This window comes from Cladophialophora immunda (assembly GCF_000835495.1).
Source record: "Cladophialophora immunda strain CBS 83496 unplaced genomic scaffold supercont1.6, whole genome shotgun sequence".
Taxonomy (NCBI): domain Eukaryota; kingdom Fungi; phylum Ascomycota; class Eurotiomycetes; order Chaetothyriales; family Herpotrichiellaceae; genus Cladophialophora; species Cladophialophora immunda.
The window spans coordinates 2,412,322-2,434,050 of NW_015622546.1; the positions used below are offsets into that span (position 1 = coordinate 2,412,322).

General features: G+C 53.6%; 9 protein-coding genes across 9 annotated transcripts; 3 read left to right on the top strand and 6 right to left on the bottom strand.

Moving 5' to 3' along the window:
• Positions 1-3,208: 3,208 nt before the first annotated feature.
• On the bottom strand, positions 3,209-3,658 carry PV07_10375 (uncharacterized protein; the record flags this gene model as incomplete). The annotated part of the gene is made up of 1 exon (XM_016397698.1): positions 3,209-3,658. One exon carries the CDS (start codon positions 3,656-3,658, stop codon positions 3,209-3,211), a length of 450 nt encoding a protein of 149 aa, XP_016244889.1.
• Positions 3,659-4,276: 618 nt separating this feature from the next.
• Positions 4,277-6,671, bottom strand: PV07_10376 (uncharacterized protein). Its single transcript, XM_016397699.1, has 2 exons — positions 6,210-6,671; positions 4,277-6,152 (listed from the first exon to the last, which is right to left on the bottom strand). The coding sequence occupies exons 1-2, from the start codon at positions 6,624-6,626 to the stop codon at positions 5,556-5,558; spliced, it is 1,014 nt and encodes a 337-aa protein (XP_016244890.1). The 5' UTR covers positions 6,627-6,671; the 3' UTR covers positions 4,277-5,555.
• Positions 6,672-7,628: 957 nt separating this feature from the next.
• PV07_10377 (uncharacterized protein) lies at positions 7,629-8,749 on the top strand (the record flags this gene model as incomplete). Its single annotated transcript, XM_016397700.1, has 4 exons — positions 7,629-7,940; positions 8,015-8,129; positions 8,258-8,292; positions 8,366-8,749. The coding sequence occupies 4 exons, from the start codon at positions 7,629-7,631 to the stop codon at positions 8,747-8,749; spliced, it is 846 nt and encodes a 281-aa protein (XP_016244891.1).
• Positions 8,750-10,884: 2,135 nt separating this feature from the next.
• On the bottom strand, positions 10,885-12,150 carry PV07_10378 (uncharacterized protein; the record flags this gene model as incomplete). The annotated part of the gene is made up of 3 exons (XM_016397701.1): positions 10,885-11,222; positions 11,285-11,723; positions 11,824-12,150. The coding sequence occupies 3 exons, from the start codon at positions 12,148-12,150 to the stop codon at positions 10,885-10,887; spliced, it is 1,104 nt and encodes a 367-aa protein (XP_016244892.1).
• Positions 12,151-12,994: 844 nt separating this feature from the next.
• On the bottom strand, positions 12,995-14,187 carry PV07_10379 (uncharacterized protein; the record flags this gene model as incomplete). The annotated part of the gene is made up of 5 exons (XM_016397702.1): positions 12,995-13,128; positions 13,179-13,278; positions 13,343-13,449; positions 13,513-13,926; positions 13,998-14,187. The coding sequence occupies 5 exons, from the start codon at positions 14,185-14,187 to the stop codon at positions 12,995-12,997; spliced, it is 945 nt and encodes a 314-aa protein (XP_016244893.1).
• Positions 14,188-15,757: 1,570 nt separating this feature from the next.
• Positions 15,758-17,741, top strand: PV07_10380 (uncharacterized protein; the record flags this gene model as incomplete). The annotated part of the gene is made up of 2 exons (XM_016397703.1): positions 15,758-15,980; positions 16,039-17,741. The coding sequence occupies 2 exons, from the start codon at positions 15,758-15,760 to the stop codon at positions 17,457-17,459; spliced, it is 1,644 nt and encodes a 547-aa protein (XP_016244894.1). The 3' UTR covers positions 17,460-17,741.
• Positions 17,742-18,179: 438 nt separating this feature from the next.
• On the top strand, positions 18,180-19,302 carry PV07_10381 (uncharacterized protein; the record flags this gene model as incomplete). Its single annotated transcript, XM_016397704.1, has 3 exons — positions 18,180-18,454; positions 18,623-18,957; positions 19,018-19,302. 3 exons carry the CDS (start codon positions 18,180-18,182, stop codon positions 19,182-19,184), a joined length of 777 nt encoding a protein of 258 aa, XP_016244895.1. The 3' UTR covers positions 19,185-19,302.
• Positions 19,303-19,709: 407 nt separating this feature from the next.
• PV07_10382 (uncharacterized protein) lies at positions 19,710-20,165 on the bottom strand (the record flags this gene model as incomplete). The annotated part of the gene is made up of 1 exon (XM_016397705.1): positions 19,710-20,165. The coding sequence occupies one exon, from the start codon at positions 20,163-20,165 to the stop codon at positions 19,710-19,712; it is 456 nt and encodes a 151-aa protein (XP_016244896.1).
• Positions 20,166-20,185: 20 nt separating this feature from the next.
• Positions 20,186-21,124, bottom strand: PV07_10383 (uncharacterized protein; the record flags this gene model as incomplete). Its single annotated transcript, XM_016397706.1, has 1 exon — positions 20,186-21,124. One exon carries the CDS (start codon positions 21,122-21,124, stop codon positions 20,186-20,188), a length of 939 nt encoding a protein of 312 aa, XP_016244897.1.
• Between the last annotated feature and the right edge of the window lie 605 nt (positions 21,125-21,729).

Genomic DNA, 21,729 nt, shown 5'->3' on the forward strand with positions numbered 1-21,729 from the left:
GTTCGGGCACCCTTGTATATGGCGTAGTAGTCCAAAAGGTCGGAAAATCTGGCGATCCAGGGACCGGGTATGGACGAAAGTGGGTGAAACCAGATCCGCCGGGCAACTAACGCGACGCAAAGCAGAAGAGTGGTGGCGATGAGGCTGGCAAGCATGGTTCTGGACACAAGACGAGAGATATGCTGGAATCCAAATGTGCGACGGTCAAATGGTGATATTGGCAGTGTTAGGCATGATCTTGGACTGGGCGATATTAAGCTGAGCTCCAAAGTCCGCCGGTCGTGTGGGGCCGAATTGCGCACCCACATCCCGGCCCGCGATTCTTGGATGCCCGCCGGAGCGGAAACTCAGATCTTGTCCCGAGCCATGTCTGTCGGGCCACGGCCAATTTTGAGGGGGACGGTGGTGGAGAAGCATTGGCACTTGTAGAATCATAGACAAAGTCGAATGGTGGTCACTTCCAGACTCATCGTCTCCTTAATGTTTACTGCTGGTCCAGGATCGCGTTTCGGCGTGAGTTGGTTGCAGCATGGCACCCGAGAATGCTCTGCCCAGGAAGCTCTGGGAGCACTATGACCCGAAGTCCACTCAGATGTGGAAGTTTTGGAAAAGCATCGAGAAGGCTACGGGGGTTGACTTTCCAGTACGGTCCGATCGAGCTTTCGTAATGCAGACTATTTTCGCTCACAAATTTTGCAGAGCTTTGAGACTCTACACCAATACTCCTGTGACCATCGTTCAGACTTCTGGCGGTACTGTTTCGAGTACTTCCCCCTTGTGTACAGCGGCACGGTTCCACAGCGTGTCGTTGACGAGGATGCGAGGATAGACAGCATCCCAAAGTGGTTCCCAGGCGTCAAATTGAACTTTGCAGAAAACATTCTCTTCCGTGGCAATGCTCAGGGAAAGCCGTGTGTGAGCCCGGGGAAAGAAAATGACAAGACAGCCTGCACCGAGGTGCGCGAAGGTTGTTTTTTGGAGCCCATTCGACAGATCTCGTGGGGAGAACTAAGGAGCCGAGTTGGTCGCTTGGAACAAGCAATGAAGGCACATGGCATCCAAAAAGGCGATCGTGTTGCCGTGGTTGCAAGCACTTCACTCGACACCCTCACGGTCTTCCTGGCTGTCACGGCTTTAGGGGGGATCTTTTCCAGTTCCAGTACGGATATGGGTGTGAAAGGGATTCTGGACAGGCTGACACAGATCAAACCAAAGCTGCTCTTCATGGACGATTCAGCACTCTATAATGGGAAGAAGATCGACTTACGAGAGAAGATGACCAACATTGTCAACGGTATGAACGGCGTTGATGAGTTCCAAGGAGTGGTTTCTCAGGTGCGATGGTGGGATTCACCAGCCGATGTGTCGTCAGTCCCACATTGCTCGACCTGGGGTCAATTTTTATCAGCAGCCACCTCGTCGCAGCTTGAGTTTGAGCCACTGGATTTCTCAGACCCTTTCCTCATTGTCTACTCGTCAGGAACAACAGGCCAGCCAAAGTGCATTGTTCATGGAGTCGGAGGCATTATCCTCAATGGTTACAAGGAATATAATCTACATCGACAAATGGACGATAACTCTTGTCAACTACAATATACCACAACGGGATGGATAATGTACCTCAGCTCTGTCCAAGCGCTTCTGACTGGGTGCCGAATGATAATGTACGACGGCAACCCTTTTGTGCCGAACATCACGAACTTCCTCCGCCTGGCTGGGCAAGAAAAGGTCACACACTTGGGTATCAGCCCCCGATACCTTCATACTCTACAGATTAACAACGTCATACCAAAGCGCGAGGCGAACCTCGACAGTCTGAGAGTGATCACGAGTACTGGGATGGTATTGTCGGACGCCTTGTTCGAATGGGTCTACGATGTGGCATTTCCACCGTCCATTCAGCTCGACAACATCTCGGGAGGAACTGATGTGGGCGGCTGCTTCGGATGTTCAAATCCCATGTTGCCGATATATACCGGTGGCTGTCAGTCGACATCGCTAGGTATAGCCGTTTCTGTATTTGACTCTACTATTGAAGGAGGCAGGGGCGTGCAGGGTATCCCCATCGAAGATGGGGTACCTGGCGAGTTGGTGTGTACGAAAGCGTTTCCTACGATGCCCATCACGTTTTGGGGGGAAGATGGTGCTCAGCGATATTTCGCCAGCTATTTCGAGAAGTACGACAACTGCTGGACGCACGGGGACTTTATCATGATCATTCCGACGACGAGGCAGATCATGTTCCTAGGGCGCGCCGACGGAGTGCTGAACCCCAGCGGCGTAAGATTTGGAAGCTCGGAAATTTATTCCGTGATCGAGGCCAAGTTCTCAGACGTTGTTGCTGATTCTATCTGCGTCGGGCAACGACGGCCACAAGACCATGACGAGAGAGTAATGCTCTTCTTGTTGATGAAACCTGGCAATCGCTTCACCCTGTCGCTAGTCAGAGCAGTCAAGGAGGCGATCAGAAAGGAATATAGCCCCCGCCACGTCCCCAAATATGTCTTCGAGACACCCGAGATCCCGGTAGGTCACCTCAACATCGCTCGGACCCTGTGCTAAAACCTGATGCAGACAACTGTGAATCTGAAAAAGGTGGAGCTGCCTGTCAAGCAGATTGTGAGCGGCAGAGTGATCGAACCTTCTGGGACGCTGCTCAATCCTCAGAGTCTTGCTTACTACTACCGTTTCGCAAAAGACGAAAACTTGATTGTGGAAGCAACGTCGAGACTGTAGACCTAGATTCCATGGCGCATGGCTGTTAAGAAATACCAAAGCTATACCCAAGTATTTAGGTCACGTGCAGGCAGACGTAGCGTGGCGAACCATCCGTCTCCGGGCCGGAGTGGTCAAAGATGGTCATAGAACAAGTCCCGGTTCTCATCCGTGGGCATGACCTGTAAACAAACATGTCTTGACCCCCATCTACTAGCATTTGTATGCCAGTAATGTAACCTGCCATGGCGAAGAAAGCCGCACAATAGCATTGACAATGTCTTCTGGCATAGCGTTCATTCGTAACGGATTTGCTCGTGCATTAGCCTTTATATTGTCTTCGCCCATAACAGCTGGGACATCTGCGTCACAGTGTTTCCCGGTGCAACACAGATGACTCTAGTCCTGTCTAGACCATAATCAAGAGCGTCGGTCTTGCTAAGCCCAAGGATGCCACCCTTGGTGGCCGAGTAGAATCTGTGTCGACTGTCTTTTATCGGTCAGGCTCCCGCCCGTATGTTATGAACTCATGTAAACCCTTCCCACCGGGTACTACAGGCCAGACCGGGCTGGTTTGCTCGGTGATCACTTCCAGAAGAGCCGGACCATCCCACTGCAGGAGCCAACGCAGCTTACTCGTAACCTCGACAGGATTTACCCATCTATCGGCCTGGACATTATACGCTGCTGAAGCTTTGACAAAATCGGGGTTGCTCTGGCGGTTTTGGGAAAATCTTTCCTGGTAGTACAGACGTTGTAAGTCTGAAATCATTTCCATTTGTTCGTTGTTAAAAAGCAGTACCTTGACTCCAATGTTGTATTGCGCGGCTGTGGCGAGCTCTGCAATCGTCATGTTGAAAGACGCATCACCATCGATATCAATAACAAGGTCATCAGCACGCGTGAGCTTGGCCCTGAGCGCGGCAGGCAGGCCAAAACCCATCGTTCCTAGACCACCAGACGTTAACATGGTACGAGGATACCGCCACCGATAGTGCTGAGCGGTCCACATCTGATGTTGCCCTACACCGGTCGAGATAATCGTCCGGTCTTTCACATGATCGGTCAGGTCGCTCAACTCTTCACTGACTGCTTGAGCACGAATGAGTCCAGGCTCTGGAGTTGTGGGTGTTTGATTGTATGCGCCAAGAAGGTACTTTAGTTTCCATTCTTTGATCTTGTTGAGCCATTGCGTTCTGGTAGCCACAGGCTGAACCAGATCAGTGAGCTTGAAAAGTTGTTCAGCACAGTCACCTTGAACCGTCTCGGTAGTTGCGACAACCTTGTCGATGTTTTTCGGGGTAATATCAAAATGAACAATCCCACCACGACCTGTCAAAGCGGCTAATCTGGCCTTAGGTGCGAGTCGAGAAATGTTGCCCGTTACACGGTTGTCGAATCGAGCACCTAATGCCAGGAACAAATCAGCTTCCTGGATGGCTCCTAGTGATTAAGTTGTTGAGCCGGTTAGGTGGGACCCCGCGAGGGGATAGAGGGTTGTAGTAAGGAACTTGGGATGGGAGACGGGAAAGCTACGAAAGTAGCGAGAGAGAGAGGGGTTGTTTATCAATATATCTTCTGTCCACTTTGTAGAATGCGACTCGCAACGCGTCGCGATCCTATCAGCACCAGCCTTAAAGCGTCGAACCTACAGCGCTGCTTTTGAGCAATTGAGGGGATAGAAGGTTGTAGTAAGGAACTTGGATGGACGACCGGTGAGACCCGGCTGAGCGCGCACCCGACTCACCCCAACTCGCGCGAGGCCGGGGTGAGCACAGGGCAGCATAACCCTCTGTCCGAAACGGGGTGCGGCGTCTGCAGGTTTCCCTCACATTGGGCATTGCCAACTCATTGGTATACTGCATCTCCCATCCAGTCCCTCAACACTCTTGAATACGGACTAGAGATGGGGGCCAAATCTCCCATAAGCCACCTTCTTGTAGAAAATACATCTCCAATTCGACTCGAGTGCCGCCGTAGAATCTGGTTTGTAATAGTGATCTTATTTCCCGGGAAGGAGATCGATCAACTCCCCGCTCAACTGGAATGTTCCTTGATGTTCTGGGCGTGATCAGTGAAACCAGCCCGGCGTAGAAATGTTGTGGCCCATTACTCCCATCCGCGGAATCTCCCCATCCATGAGTTGGGTTGACTCCAAAGCCTGCTCGCCCGCCTCATACGCAACAATCGAGTGGTCGTGACTGCTGAGACACGATGTGGTTCTCTTGGCCTCGTCGGTCACGAATCTAGCGTTGTCCAAGATATTCAGGTAGTCACTTGGAAGGCGCCAATCCCACAGTCGTTGGAAACATCTGCTGAAGAGGCCACTGTCCTAGTAGCTAGTGACCGCCGTATTGCGGACGACATAAGCAGCATCCTCGCAAAGATGCCTCAGGGCCAGTGAGAAGTTCCGCGGGCCCTAACTGGCCACCACTCCGCTGGTGCTCTTGAGTAGATCCGGCGGGGCCCCTGAGAGTCTCCCTGAATGAAGACATTCTTGCGTAATGTCGAACCTAATGCTGTCGATCTTGTATTCGTCATGCCAATACAGGCAGACCGCGCTGACGAAAGTGCGCGTGCAATAGCTGCGTTAGTCTCGGTTCTGCAAGCCGGTGAACGGAACCCTTCTGGACCGTGCACGGACTCTTGAGGTGGTTCAATGAGAAGTCGCCGGTTAGGCAGCTCGGGCCCCAGTGGTTAAAGACACCCTCCATGGTGGCCTGGTGTTCTCTTCTGGTGGCATCCTCAGATCAAAGCTTTCAGCTTCGAGATCTTTTCTGAAGGCACCCTCGCTTTCAAGTATCTTTTCATCAGAATCGAAGTTGCTCCCTCTTCCCATCTCAGCTGGCAGCGGAGAGATACGCCGCCTCTACCTGGCCACTATTGTCAACAGTGTTCTTTGCTCCCCGGTCACTTTTCAAAAAGCAGTTCCCCTGGATACCACCCCTACTCAGTGCAAGGGTAATGTTGGCGCCATAGACGACCGCCTCACAATCTCCGCCAGCGACGTTGTATGCAGCGCATTGATCGATGCAAGCATCAATGCTGTACGCAATGACGGCAGTGAGGTCGACCACAGCTCCACCGTTCATGGCGTCGACGCCACTTGGCCAATCTGTGTCGCAGAGAACAGTCCAGGTTTCGGTGCTGAGCAAAGGGGACACATAGTTTGTGTTATTATCTGCGGGGCAGTTGTAGCTTCCTTCGCCGGAGGTTGAGGTCGTGGCAGTGGAGGTAGGGGCTGTGGAGGTGCTGGTTGTGGTTGTGGTTGTCATAGTGGTCGTGTACAACGGTGAGGATGACGTGGTTGCACTCGTGGATAAGGAAGCGGGTGGGACATTCGTGGGAGTGGCAGGCTCGGACGTGACTGTAATAGCTGATGCTGAGGTGGTTGCTACTTCTGTTGAGAGTGCAGCAGCGGGAGACGTGGTGCTAGTCTTCAAAACACAGTGTCAAAAGGAGCACGAATACAGTGTGAAAGCAGCCAAACTCACGTTCGCTAACTCGGCCTTTGCGCTTCCTGAGTTGTTTTTGTTTGCAAGTACGCCGCCTATACTTCCTCCGATGATGGCGGCGACTAGCAAAGCCGTGGCTACCCCAACCACGATTATGAAAGCCCTACTGCTGAGACCACAGATCTTTCGTTGTGACTTTTCCTTTTGCCAGGCAGGGTTCTCTTGATCTTCTGTTAGGAGGTGATGAACCGCTTCGAGACCTCCACCTCCACTGCCGCCATTGGAACTGTCGTTATTGGTATTGTTAGGGTTGGCATATGCATAGGCGTCCGGAAAGGGCTGTGGCTGCGTCACGGCCTCTATACCATGGTCGATGCTCGACGCAACCTGCTTGTCGCTGTAGGATGAGTGGTCTTCGGTAGGCGAGCGAGCTTCGGCAGACACTGGCGAGGCCATAGATGCTCTTCGGCAAAAAGCGCAACGAACTTCAGCAAAAGTGGTCCTGGTGAGAGGAATGACATGCGACCGCGAGATGGAGGCACGATCATGCAAGAGCGGGTCCCAATTTTGTAAGTCTAGTCTGGAGATGTGGACACCGCCAGGCCGTCGCTCTTCAAAGTGGACGTAATTTGATTTAGCGGCGCAAGAAGTTCTAATGCACGCGTTTAGTACCTCGTACAGGGTGGCCTTACCTGGAACGGGGGGCGACACGTTTTGGAAGTGTGCCAGATACACGGAACACAATGTAAGGGCAGAGCACCAGGCGAGACAGATCCATGATTCGTAGCAAGACGAGGTCTGAAACGAGCCATAGCGCCACGCGCAACACACGAGTGTTGAGCAAGAACATATTCAAAGCATGCGTAGATCGCTAGGTCATCATGGCACAGCAAATCTGCGAACAGAAATGCGATGCGTGCGATGCACCGACTTTCAAGACTAGGAAAGGAAGAGATGACCTTCAATCAGGCGGCAAGGAAGCTCTGATTCGGATTGGTGACGGTGCTGAAATGGGGAGTTTCAGGTGATTGAAGGGGATTGTAGGGAGCCAGTCCACAGTAAAACAAGGCGAGGACAGATGGGCCTTGGCGCAAGGCTGGAGAGCTTGGCATGGACAGTCAGGTGACGGCGCTAGCCGAGCACGTGGGCGACGTTGATTCAGCCTCGCCAATTCCACTAATGGCACAGCGACACACTTCTACAGGCTCAAAGTGGCTTAGCCCCGGACCTGCCTACTGTAGGCATTCCTGGAGTTGCGATCCCAGCCTCACTTTCGTACCCCGCTGAAAGCTTTGTTCTGGAAAGAGGCACTGTAGCACTTCTGAAGTTAGAGATCGGTTTTTGATTTTGTACAGATTCTTACATTCGGTGCCAACACCTGATTTCTCTCGCTATATCTCACGAACCGGCCTTGCAACGGGCAGCTACGGTTTTCAGCCTTATTCATGGTCGGTTGCGATGGACAGACAGTCGGATCTGATCCTGGATTCGAAACTTGAGACACAGTTTGAGTCATCATTTACGGTGCATACATATCGAGAGATTTGTGCCATTTCCGAAAGGAGAGTGATAAGGAAAGAGTATTGGCATCGAGAATCTCATATTCGAAATGGTGCCTACGGAGGTGTCTGGCTTGAGAAGTGCGTGCAAGGCCATCGAGATGTCCAAATGCGCGCTGTGAAACAGCTTTCGATAAAGCCATCTAGGAATGCCGAGCGGATTGATTACAGTCGAGAGTTGCAGGCAATCGCTAAATTCTCCCATGAGAAGGTGAGTGTGGAATGGGATCAATTGTCAGCATCTGTTTGCTGATATCTTGAGAGTACGTCCATTGCTTTATTAAGTCGTTTGGATGGTACAGGACCGAAGAGTCGCTGTTCATCACAATGGAATATCTTCCGGACGGTGATCTACATCAGTACCTGTCCAAAGCGTCTCCGCTGGGCGAGGAAGCTGCAGGTGATATAACGTACCAAATCCTGGAAGGGCTTTCCCATATGCATGAAAATCGGTTTGCTCACCGGGACTTGAAATCTGGGGTAGTTACTCCCATTACTACCAAGCTCATCATCTGACTACGGAGACAGAATATCCTAATCAAATCATGTCCTCCTCGCCCATGGTAGGTCAAAATCGGAGACTTTGGAATCAGTAAACGCCTTGAAGGTGAAACTGCAAATTCGATGCTTCTTAAGGGAACCATGGGCTTCATTGCGCCTGATTTACATGGCTTCACTAGACCTGGAACCCCATTTGCTGCCGACATGTGGTCTCTGGGCGAGATCACTTTCCAGCTGACGACCAAGCAACCTGTGTTCCAGAACTTGGCCATGTTTGCCTCCTACGCTACGGAAGCAACTCAGTCCTTCCCTTCGACTGCGGTGTTGTGTTCTCAAAATATAAGCATCTCCGGACAGGGCTTCGTCTCATTGCCCATGGTATTCAGCGGCAAATCTGCACATGCCCTTGGCACCCAATTGGGAGCTGGGCTTGCCGCTCTACTTAGGCTTTACATGACTCGACTCAACTTCGGCTCAGCTTCGGAGCCAAGTGCTCAGGCTGATCGGACCGCTTGCTGAGTCTCATCGCCCCCTCCATCATCTTCACTCAGTCCCGTTTCTAGACCCCTGCTGCCATTAGCTACTCACCCTATGCTGTGTATGTATCTCTCCAAGAAGATGGAAACATCACATGACCGCCAACAGAGGTCCATACTTGGGCACCCAGGGTCCGAAACTGGTCCCCTTGCAAAGACAGTAGATGCATCTCTCCGTCCAAGGTGGTCGTGCAGGATAAGTCGCGTCTCCTATATTGCCTTCACTTTGGCAAGGCTTTCCCTAGGTGATGATCCACGCGCTGTATATATCCTATCACATGGTCCTCCCCTTCTCTTGTGTACTCACCTGTCACAACCCCAGCCGCATAAGGACTGCGGCACCTCAGGGCCAATGGTGCCTGGCAGACCCACTAACCCTAGGGGAAGGATAACCCTTTTAGCGCCCTTCGTGAGGCAGAGCCTCTTGGCTCCTTGGTCAACACAGGGGTCAACCTGAGGCCCAATTAGAGACTGGATAGCGGCGCAAAATGGTCTATATCTTGGGCGGTGAGCAGACACACCAGCCTATAAATAGTGCCTTATCTACGTCATTGAAAGGAGCGCTTATAGAAGAATATACAGTATCCAAAACCTAGTCAAGAACCCCTTTATCAGTTGCAATCCCACAAACAAGATGGCAGCTTCATGATTCCAACAGATTACGCCTTTCCAGCACCCTGGCTGAGCGCTAAGACCGAATATTAACTGGCAGGCTGCTTCCTAAACCTTGTTCCACCCACAGGCTGGCATTGAGCCGCGAAGCCAGCCTGGTGACACTCACGATACCTAACAGTCAAGGCGCTCTCACGGCGCAATGGCAGAGTTAGCTCGGCGTCGATGGGATCTATTTCATCGAGGTCGATCTTCAAAAGCTGTTCACGTCATTGCCTGGCTGGCGACCGGATCTTGCACTGAGGATATCATCAGGCTTATCAAGCGCCAACGAAAGCGGCACCATCAGGTCGTCACCCTCGGACCTGAAGTTCGACAAGGCAGGATAAGACCCACGCCAGTCACGTTCGCGCTCCTGCCGTGGCAGGCCGGTAGCTGCGAGCCCATTCTACAGCTGCGGCACAAACGCTGGCCGTGCTTGTGGTCGCCTACTCCGCCGCCCAGGCACTACAGCGCATTTGACACGTATCCTACTCTTGGGATGCTGCAGTGTCACCCAATAGCGATGGCAGTTCAGGAGTGCAGGCAGCGCAGTGCATCCAGCGCGTGCTTGCAGGCACGCCGACTGGCAGTTTATGATAGACAGAGACATGGCAGTAAGACAGCCAACTGCCAACTCTTCTTCGCTACGAAATAGCAGCCACGGCTGTACAGCCAAAACGTCTTTGGCAGATTTTATAGCCTGCTCTAAAATCTACCCACGATGCATACTGTTCATCTGAGACGCAGGAAGCACGGCCAAAGTAGCATCCATCCAGAACAACAATCGCCTGGAGCCGCGCATGGCACCACCTTAGCAGTCAATATGGCAAGTCACGGGCGAGGACGCCTTCCGGCATAATGTGGTTAGATTAGCCCAAGCACGCAGCGGCGTGGGTGGAGGACGGACGTCCTAACGCGAACCACGCGGCCGATCGTTAGCATAGCTGTGGCCTCTGACTAAGGCGCTACCCGCTGGAGCGAGGATCAGCTGCCGTTAGTGGTAGAGAGCTGGCTCAGTAATGACCTCGCGTTCATCGCGGCCGCATAGGAGGGCGTGTACACCAATATACTCAGCGGCGAATTTTGACCTCTCCCAAGTCCATATCTATTTCCAGGCCTAAATTCACTGATATCAGATGGATCCTGAACTTGTCCAGCCTTCCAGACTCGCAATTTCCAAGCGTTGTAAGATTTTCGTTCAGAGACGCGGCCCTTGGGCTCATTTGCACGAAACACAGGAACAGAGTTGGCTACCAATCGAGACCAGGCACGAATTTGAGATGGCTAACCCTTATGGCTGCACGCTGATGTTGACATAGATTTGGTGTATTCTACTTATAAGGCTGTATAACCACGGTGAACATGGCGCATTGGCGAAACCCATAATTTAGGAACACCGGATGATGAAATACGCTGTGTTGTCAGTCAGCACCGTCTGATCATGTGCCATCACACGCGCACCGTTCATAGCCTCGCGCTGATAGCATGCTCCTGCACTCCTTCTACCTGCCTCTGACCAACCATATCGAAGTTGATCTTTTTGCCAGTTATCAAGCTCTCCTGTAGAGCCTGGGCGATCTTCAACGCGTTTACTGCCCCCTCCAACTTGAAGGGAGGCTCGGTATCGTCCAAGCAACAGGCCGTAAACTCGTTGGCCTCGGTGATGAAGGCGTCCCTGAAACGAGAGTAGTAGTCGGGCTGGACTTCTCTTCGGACGCCTCCTGCTTCGTGAATGTTGACTAGGTTTAAGCTGGGTTGGACGTTGACGGAAACTTTGCCCCTGGTCCCTGTGATCTCGGTTGCTTTGGGGTATGTCGTTAGCAAACACCATCTTAGGCCCTATTGGATCGGGGGATCCTCTTACTATCTTCCTGGCCGGCCGCCATCATTCTGCTGCAAAAGAGCTGTGCAATCTTGCCACCATAGAACTCCACCACCCCAAGCGCGTTGTCACGGTCGTGATATTTATTTAGCTCCTGCGACAGGGCTGTGATCCCAATGGCAGTGACTGATTTGACGACCGCAGTTTCCCCAAAGAACCACAGGCTTAAATCGATGTCGTGGATGGAGCAATCGACAAAAATACCCCCGGAAAACTGCGCATACTCGACGAAGAACCCCGACGGGTCAAACATGTCGCAGGTCTGCGACCGCAGGACACAAGCTCGTCCCAGCATTCCCGAGGTCATTTTTCGGTGGGCGTCACGATACGAGGCATCAAACCGTCGAGAGAAGCCGCAGACGACTTTCTGCTGTGGATAGGTGACTTGTGACAGTCGGTAAGCGTCTACGACAGCTTGAGACTGCGTGAGGCCGTACTACTCGTCAGTCTTTGCTGCTTTTAACATGGCTTTTCCAATATGCTAAGGGAGAGTCAAGGATTGAACCTTTCGGGGCACTCACCGTAACGACGTCCGTGCTCAAAGGCTTCTCGCACAACACATGCAGACCTCTAGAGATTGCCTTGATGCTTTGTTCGGCGTGTACCGCGGTGGCAGACGCGACGACGACAGCCTGGAGGGCGCTGCCTTCTTTGTCCAGCATCTCGTCGTAGTCGGCATATAAACGCACTCCCTCCAGGTTCTGCGCCGCCCATTCCAGCTCTTTGGGCTCCGGCGAGCAGGCCGCGACCAGGTTGGCCCGGGGCGTCAGGTGGTGGAAGTGCGTCGCGTGCCGCGCTCCCATGCGGCCGAGGCCGACGATGGCGACCTGCAGTTTCGAGGCGCCCATATCGGGGGATTGGAAATGGAAAGAAAGATGTATATCGAGAGACTCGTATCGGAATCGACGCCTAATGTAGGCAGGAACTGGGAAAGAAGTGTTGTGGCTTTGCAGGAAATGACACGATCAAACAAAGGTAGTGGGAAGAGAGGGGATAGGAGAGGAAGAGAAATATGAGCTGTGTCGAATTCTTGACAAATAATCAGCTTGCCTTCAATTGCAAGCATTCACAGGTTAAGTTGACAGCACGCCGATATACAAGTGCTTTTGCTGCCAGTGATGCGCGAGCTAGAGCACACTTTGTGTTTGGGGTCCCGGCTACTGAAAATATCGTAGATTCCACTTTCGCCTGTCGTATCACGATGATTCGCGATGACCATAGCATCTCCGCGAGGTATTCGACCATGTGAACGGCTACAAGCTTGACACTGTTCGCCACCTGGACCTTTTTTCTGAATTTTCTCGAAATTTGCCAGTATTGGTTTAGTGTGACGGGGCAGCTTGGGTTTCGGTTTCTGCAACGGAGCGATATCTTGAATATTTCCTACCTTGGTTAGCTATCCTGCCCAGGGAGGCATCGCCGTCCGAGATTCTGCTTTCGACAATTGCTGGACTGCCGCAACCTGGTAGTAAGTGCCTCTTCGCTTGTCCAGTCCGCTCATGGTGAACAAAATCGCGAGACTTTCATGGGTGCAGCAACAAGCTAGAACGGTATGTTTGTGGCAGAAAACATTTGCTGAAGTCTGCCTCATATGCTGGGTCTGAAACTGACGCCGGAGTTCGGCTCAGTTCTAGAAGCCCAGCTTACCAAGGGGAGTATAAGATCTGCCTTGTATTAGATATTGGAGTCTATCTAATGTTGCCCGTACCAGACGCATCGAACGTACGACTGCGCAGCCTCAGTTGGCCAGGCATGCAACTCGCGTGTCAGCACCAAGACATGCTCGAGTGCCGACTGCGTTGCAAGGTCGGTGAATCTTTCGGCACCTATGCAAGCTGTCAATGTGGTCGGGGTAGCTAGACGAGGAGATACATACACATGGTAATAATCATACTCGCCGCGATCAGACCAGAAGGCAAAGATTCGTTTGATGTGGCAATTCCACATATCCTTAGGACGCAGTCTCTGACCTCAGTCTGGCGATTCTAGTTAGTCCGAGTGTCTTGACTCGATCAATGCTCGAAGCGCTCAGAGACTAACATCGGTCTTCTCTATCGCTGACCGCCGTCTCAATCCAATCGTTGGACTTCTGGGGTTGTTGACGGCTAGGACGATACGGCAAAGGTAGAAGTGAATCATGCCAATCACTGGCGAAGTGAGAATACAGCGGACTCCCGGGGTGTTCTATCTCTAGAACAAGCAGCACTTACCATGGCAGTCGTTCATGTACCAAATCTCAGGAAGATGCATGCCGCCATCAATACTCGGAGATTCCTCCAGTATCGGCAGAAAGGAACCAGGTCTCGCTTCTGCCCAGGCATCAAGGTATTGACACAATTGGAAATACTTGTCCCCCAGTGTCGGATCGACGGAATACGCCAGGCAATCTCGATAGTGCATGATGATGCGCCAGGCCCATATCTCGTCCGGTGCCGGATCGAAAGTGCGGTCGACGTTGCATACCTCCGCTGGCAGGGTTAAAGGTTGTTGATTGACGAACGAGACATGCAGCTCCGACCTGAGCATTGCTCGGTATGCAGCCAGTCGGAAGGAGCTGGTCGGAGCATGCTCCAGATCCTCGGGGCGAATAAAGCCACGAAAGCCAGTGATGTGACCTCTGGATTCTAGGCGAAGAGATTGTTCGAAGGGGGTGTCAGTTCGAAAACCAGTTGCGTTTGCTAGACTCCAGTCGTACCTTGGAGTTCTTCAAGAACATGGAGCAGAACAGCCGCAGCCAAGACCGAATCGTCGGCATCGACCCGCGGATCAGCCGTGAGGGCGATGAGATCTGTGAGGCATTGCTGGTAGAGTGCGTTTGACTGCCCTTCGTCAAACTTGCCTTGGCGGCACAAATGCCACGCCGACAGGGCGCATACTGCTTTCATGAGCACCTTGCAGTGCTGTGCTTTCTGGGGAACGATGCGGCGGAAATTTTGCTCCGGGTCACAAACGTCAAACTAACGCAAGCAACGATTGCCATGGTTAGCTCACATTGTCTACACATTCCCGGAGCACTCAGCCAAAGGGGGAAGCAAAACGTACCCATTTGTGCATTACACTAGTGAAGTGACGAAGGAGGATTGCCCGGTCTCGAGCGGACAACATGGCGTCGCTGCCTGTGGAAACAACGTCTAGACGGCTATTGTCGGCCACGACGGCAGGGACGGATGTAGTTGCTGAGGGATCAAAGAAGAAGCTTGAGCGAGGCTCTTCTGGTCCCAGCGCATCGGCTGTGATATCGCGCTCGGGCGTCTCAGTATGCGGGCCAACATGATGAGGCGGGTTTGTGAAGAAAGGATGTCTCAAGTTGCCCTCCGGAGAGGCGGACTGTCGCCCAGCCACGGCACTTTCCGCACCAAAGAAGATGTTTGAGGTTGGGTTGTCCTCACCACGCCCAGATGGTCCGCGAGCTGAAGCTGACGTTGATCTTGGCCGAGCAGGCAATGGGAACTTATCACCTCTTGAGATTTCATCAGACTGGGGTGAGATAATCTGCTTCTTCGATCGAGGCCGCGGCCCGGGCTCAACATGCTGAAAGCGATGCTGAATAAGACAATACTCCCCTGCCGCAGTACAAGGTTTGCAATAAGTGTCCCCTGGTTCATAGACACCTTGGGAGAGTCAGCCGCGGTTTCCACGAGGGTCCCAGCGATTGACTGGTCCGCACCCATCCGGGGTTTGGGTGAGCCATCGCACACTTACATCTTATATGCTTCTGTTGACACCTGGCACTGAACGACGCACACGTTAGCTCTTAGCCAACGCGTGGCACAAAATAATCTGTCAACCTCACCAACGTCTTCTCGCCCTGGTGGGATCCTCAACCTTCCTCTTGACCCCCATAAAGTTGTACGGGTCCTCGAAAGGGGACTCTATCTTCAATAACCGACTTGGTCGAAGCGATGTTGCAGGAAGGAGGATCAATTTTCTGGAGAGACTATCGAGCACAAAAAGTTACCATTTTCGTACTGAAATTCGCGGGAGGATCCTGCCTCTTATACCCACCACGGCCCCGTTTGGGGTCTCGCTCTGTTACATAGCGACGAAAAACTTTCGAGGATGCACCGAAGACCGACCCGGGGACCCAGCGCTCCGCTCTAGTGACGTCTCGGCCAATGAGACCGCAGATATTGTCAAGCGGCCGTTTCTGGCTGTCGGTAATGTTGGCATCTAAGTCCGACTATATCGCCGACTGACTCGCACCACTATCCGCATTCCCGTAAGACCACCATCGTAGACCTTAAAGTGTTGTTTCTTACTCCTTTTGGAGTCACGATGGAGCAACTGGTGATCTGGGGCTCCAGGCTTCTAGAACTTAAGAAGGCCCCGGATCCCCCCCAGAGGTGTCTGCATCACGCCCCGGCCAAGTGGTTTTCTCACCTCTTCGTCTCGAATTTTCCACCACTAGTCGCATACTAGGTTTCTCTTCTTGTTGTCTTCGTCCCCAAAGCGGCGATGGACCCCATTAACAACGACCCCGACAAGACCGCTCTAGGTCACGTCGAGCTGCTCGGCCAGGTCAGTGAGACGAATGAGGTCGCGCGACGGACTTCCGAAGTCCTTCGGAACCAAGAGAACCTGTCCTACGGCGAGAGCGGCTTAAAAGGGCTGATCAAATCGCCGTACGTTTTTTCTGCGGCGTTCCTGGCCAGTATGGGCGGCTTCTCTTTCGGCTATGGTAGGCGTTTGCCCCTTTCATTTCGCCGGACACCCAGCGCTAAGTTCAGCATCGACAGACCAGGGCGTCATCTCGCTCATCCTGACGATGCCAATCTTCCACAGGCAGTTCCCCGAGACCGAGCCCGGACACCCTCACCAGGGCTTCAACGTGGGCTTCATGACGGGCATGCTCGAGCTCGGCGCCTTCTTCGGGTGCCTGTTCTTCCCACGGTTGGCCGACAGCATCTCGCGCAAGAAGGCCATCGTCACGGCCGTCATGTTCTTCTTCATCGGCGCCATCATCCAGACGGCTGCGCACAATTACGGCACCCTCGTGGCGGGTCGCGCCATCGGCGGCATCGGCGTCGGCACCTTGGCCATGGGCGCGCCCTTGTACATCTCCGAGATCGCGCCGCCCAACCTGCGCGGCAACCTGCTGGTGTTGGAGCAGTTCTCAATCGTCATCGGCGCCATCGTCGCGTACTGGATCACGTACGGCACCAACGACATTCCCAACTCGTGGTGCTTCCGCCTGCCCTTTCTCCTCCAAATGGTGCCTGCGGGCTTCGTCGGCGTCGGCATCATGTTCTTCCCATACTCCCCGCGCTGGCTGGCCATGGTGTCGCGCAACGACGACTGTCTGGACGCGCTGTGCCAGCTGCGCCGCCTCCCGCCGGACGATGAACGCGTGCAGATCGAGTACAAGAGCATCCTAACCGAGGTCGAGTTTCAGAACGTCATCCACGGCCGCGAACACGTCGGCGCAGGTCACGTCATGCGCGAGGTCTGGGAGTGGCTGGACCTGTTCCGCCCGCGGTGGCTGCGCCGCACGGTTATTGCGATCGGCATGCCGTTCTTCCAGCAGTTCTCGGGCATCAACGCGTTCCAGTACTACGCCCCGACTCTGTTCGCGACCATTGGCATGAACATCTCCGAGGCCAAGATCCTGACCGGCATGATCAACATCTTCCAGATCATCGGCGTGACCATCACGCTCTTCACCATGGACAAGGTCGGACGCCGTCGCTTATCCATCTGGGGCGCCGTCATGATGGGCGTGCCGCACTGCATCATGGCCGGGCTCGTCGCCAAGTTCAACGACAGCTGGCCCGAACATAAAGCCATCGGCTGGTTCGGCGTCGCCGTCTTCTACTTTTACATGTTCTCGTACGGCCTGACATACGGGCCCGTGGGATGGACGCTGCCGTCCGAGGTGTACCCGAACGCGCGCCGCTCCAGGGGTGTCGGCCTGGCGACGTCGGTCAATTGGATCGCGAACTTTATCATCGGCGTCTGCGTGCCGCCAATGATCCAGGGCATCGGGTACGGGACGTACGTCTTCTTCGCGGCCTTCTGTGGTCTGGCGCTGCTGTTTGCGTACTTCTTGGTGCCTGAGACCGCGGGAAAGACTCTGGAGCAGATGGATGAGGTTTTCCACGACAACTCCGGTGCGGAAGAGCTCAGGATCAAGGCGGAAATCCTGGCTCGGCTAGGATAGATCATAGATGTTGTTTATCAGCATCAGCTTGGTCAAAGCATCAAAACGCAGCATTAATCTTCACTGCGTAGCCTGTGACAGAGTCGAAGTATTTAGGGCGTAAAGAAGCCAAGGCAGTGAGAGCAGAGACACAGCGCACTGAGCAAGTTGATATCACGCTTCGCCACTTCAACACACCGGAGAGCCTTCACAAGGCTCTGTAAGGCTGGGGGAGGGATGGTAGCCTAGGAGACTACATCTTCGAAAGACAAATATGCCGCAAGTCTTTCGTTGGAGCAAGGCACACCCAACCCCTGATTCCAGATCGCTGGTTGAGAGCGGAGTGCCATCCTGGCAAGGCATATCCGCCGCAGATAGTACAGTAAGGTGTAGCTCACTGCTGATGTCCCTACCTCCTCCAGGCAGAAGTGTGCCTCCTTTAGGCAGCAGCTTAGCCCTAAAGTTGGCCCTTACGTCTAGCAACAATAAGCGAGCCAAGCCTACGGAACTTGGCTGTCCCGAGCATGTGAAACGCCAAAAACTGGGAACCTTTAGGGGTGCCCATCCCGCCTTGCTCAGGTCGCTGAACATGCGCCTCAGGGGCTGCCAAGCGGCGCTCAGGGTTGCACCGCCACAGCTCAAGATCGCTTCGTCAGGATTCAGGTAGAGCAGCCCGGTGCTCAGGCCTGGAAGTGGATATGGATTTGGGAGAGGAAAAGGTTCGCCGATGAGTATTGTGGTATGCGTTCACCACTTGATCAAGATATCAGCACCTATAGAAAGCTGCTTCTGGCTTGTGTCCGCGAAAGACAGTTGCGGGACTTTTATCCACATGGATCACCACGAATTGAGGAAATCGCTAAGAAAGCCACGCGACAAGTTCCCGTACTGGCACAAAGGTGGCGCATAGGCCCGACGATCGCTTCGGACATTGTGAAACTGGCTCTTTACGACGTTATTGTGCACGTAGACGACAGGTGGATCCCGGGTAATACAGAGCTCCTAGACGACCTCGAGTTTGTTCTCATTCATATCGCTTTCGCCACCTCACTATTCAACGACAAGGGAATTGAGGTCCAATTCATGAACTCGCCAATAAGAGCCACCAAAATACACAACGCCTAGCAAGTCCAAGAGTTGATTCCAAGGGTTTTTGTCTATGAATGGACAGGACCATTGGCTAGCGAGCTGCCAAAAGAAGTCCTTCCGCGACGAGTATTACAGGCTACAAGATCCCATCAGCTTAACAGGCCTATCTTGGTAATCACCGTCCTGCACAACCCAGAATGGTCTTATGATCTTTCCAATATTCTTGACGTTATTGAGCACCGCCCCGAAGTTTTCGACGTTGTCGAGGAGTCCTCAAAGATTCTGCCGGACCTTGTTTACCCCCACAGTCACATAGAGGACTCAGTCGCTTACCAATTTGTCGAAGTCGGCAAAAACTTCAAGACCTTGAACTCTCTGCGCAGACATGTGAACAGGTGTTCAAGTGGTAAACCGGTTGACTACACGATTAGTAGGTGTTCGGGTTGGATGGTGATAGGTACATTGTCCACGTATGCTAACCTGATACAAGATTTTGAGCACTTGGCCCGCCAAATGAGAATCACCGATCAACCTGTGCAATTCACACGGCAGCTGTGGACGCATAAATTACTGCTGGGCTTTATCGACTCGTCATATAGAGATGCTGCATTTGCCACGAACTCCTCGAACAAACATCTGTGCCGCAAGGAAGAGTGAAAGGCCATCAAATGCAAAACGACTACTCGGTCAACCTCCCAGATAGTGGCAGACGGAAAGAGTCGGCCAATAAGCCCTGGCTTTCTCGACTATTTAGACATATAGTGGGTTGTGGCACGATCTGAGCTTCGAGGCACGACCGCCGTGCACAGCGATGTGTCTTGAGACAGCACAGTAGGAGCAGGACGTATTCCAGGGGGAGTTTGGAGAACCAGAATTCCTGGTCCAAGAGGATCTTTTATTTCTGCCTCATAATTGCTCACTGCTTGACTTCCCCTGACAATCTATAGTGCTCTCCAGCTTTCTAGGAGAGGGGGTTATTCCTGTTTGTTTTGAGCCAACTAACGCTTGACCGGCTTGTTTCCTCGTGAGGTCAGAAGTAACTCATACTGTATACTATTCAGCACTCAGCAATTTTCCATTTCCCTGACGTCCTAGCAAGAAACTGTGCCAATCTAAATTACGCGCCTCGAAGTAGGATAAGAGCCCGGTGGCTGATTTTTAAAATTCAGACGCAGATCCTGTTCAGCCCCAGTACAACCTAAAAAGGATGTCAGCGCATGTACGATGATCGATCCGCAGGAGTTGGGGCAGGCCGGGGGAAGAGGGAACCACCTTTTCCACGTATCTTGCGTCCACCAGAATCCCGTCGGCGTCTGTGAATTCGTCCTCGTCTCCAAAGTCAACGTTGTCGTCGTCGAGGCACGTCAAGCACGTCTCGACAATCTCGGCGTATCGGGTGCCCATCCGCGTGGGGAGCACCTCGCGGGCCATGGAAACCAGACGGTCCTTGATGAGCTCCGGGTCCAGGGACTGCAGGCTGTCATTGGACAGACCGAGCGCCGCTGAGGGTGAAGGGAGCATGCCAACGCCACTGCCGCCGCTGCCACCGCCGCCGTTCGGATCAGTGTAGACGACAAAGGACTCGCGCAGGCCGAGTTCAAGCAGGCACACCCCGAGGCTGTAGATGTCGTGCTGCATGATATATTCGTCCTGCGGTCTCAGGCCCTGGCGCCGCGGGTGGCGGTAGATGTTCTTCTCCCACAGGCAGTCCCCGTACGCAGCGTGCTCCCCTCGGCGTCGCGGAAGTTTCCAAACCCGACCATGCAGACAGCGTGGACGGTCGTCGGTGCGGTGGTTCTGGTGGTCATCGAGAGGGGCGTGTCCATGACCAATATGGTTTCGGGCAGGATGTTCTTATGCACGAATCCAAAGGTGTGCACGTGCCCGATCGACTGCGCCAGCTGGGCGGCCATCTTGAACCGGGCCGACAGAGAGTGCGTTGCCTCGCTGTCCAGAAGCCAGTTGCGGAGGCTCCGGGGCGAGGAGAATTCTCGGGGCAGTCGGAAGACCATTGTGAAGACGGTACTCTGGTTCTCATCAGCATTACTACTGGGAGTAGTGCTGTCGCCGTGTTCCACAACGCCTTTGCAGTTCAGGAGCCCGAACGTTAGCGGATCCGCGTGGGAGAGTTTCCTCACCAGATCGCGGATACTCCTCTTGAAGGCGCGGGCGTTGGCCCTGGCGACGGGGAGCGTGATGTGGTCCAGGATCACGTCGCTGGTGGAATTCACGCGCCGCCCAAACTCGGCCGAGCACAGAGGGATCGCGGATACTTGGATCGAGTCAAGACCGTCGGCGCGGAGGAAGATGGGTGTGGTGGCCCCGGCTTGATCGTTCAGGGCCGCTCTCACCAACCTCGCGCTGGAGATGGACGCACGGGCATGGCCCGGCTGATGGTGACGATTGAGGTTGTCCAACTCAGCGTCGATCTGTGGCGTCGCCGCCTTCATGATGAGGTACCACGACTGGTCAAACGTCCTGTGCCAGACTTCCAGCTCATCGATGGCCTTGTCCAGGCCCTTGCCCAACAGCGCGTATCTCAAATTCCCGACTTCCCACCCTTCTTCTTCCCTATCCGCGGCGTGGCTCGGTGTCATATTCTTCGCTTTCTTCGTCTTGACGTACGAGCGGAGTTTGGCGCTCGCGATGTCCAACTTGCTGGCAAAGACCCGGGGCGTCTCCTCTTGGACGTTGCGGTGTTCGTCGTCCAGGATGGGCGCGAGCCGGCGCACAAATTCCAGCTGCGACCGGGTCCGGAGCCAGATGGCTTGGAGGCGGGTGATGCGCTCGTCGAGTTCCTGCTCTGCGTTCCGGTACCGCTCGCATGTCTCGGCCAGAACCTTGCCATATCTGTGATAAAGAAAAGTTGGCTGGTTAGTATTTACTCAAGGTTGACTGGGGGTTTGTGGAAGAACGCGCTTAAAACATAGGTCCACTGTCGCTACGATTGCCAGTCCCAATTCAGCGCCAGACATGGCTTTATCAGGTATGTATAGTTTCCTTGATGAGACCGAGTTTGCAGTACAGGGAAATCCTCCCGCCAAGAGTCCTGAGGCAGGACGCGGTTCGATTTCTTGTCCAAATTGTAGTGATATCAGGCTGCTACAGCCTTACACATGCACAGCCTCGTCCTGACTTCGCCTCATCCGCTAGTCCCCGAACATTCAGCCTCATGCCAGCGCACGATGGTCCGACACCTCCA

Coding starts and splice junctions, on each gene's coding strand:
- PV07_10376 (XM_016397699.1), bottom strand. CDS start 6,626: ATGGCCTCGCCAGTGTCTGCCGAAGCTCGCTCGCCTACCGAAGACCAC. Junction 6,153..6,209: donor CAAAGGCCGAGTTAGCGAAC/GTGAGTTTGGCT, acceptor TGTGTTTTGAAG/ACTAGCACCACGTCTCCCGC.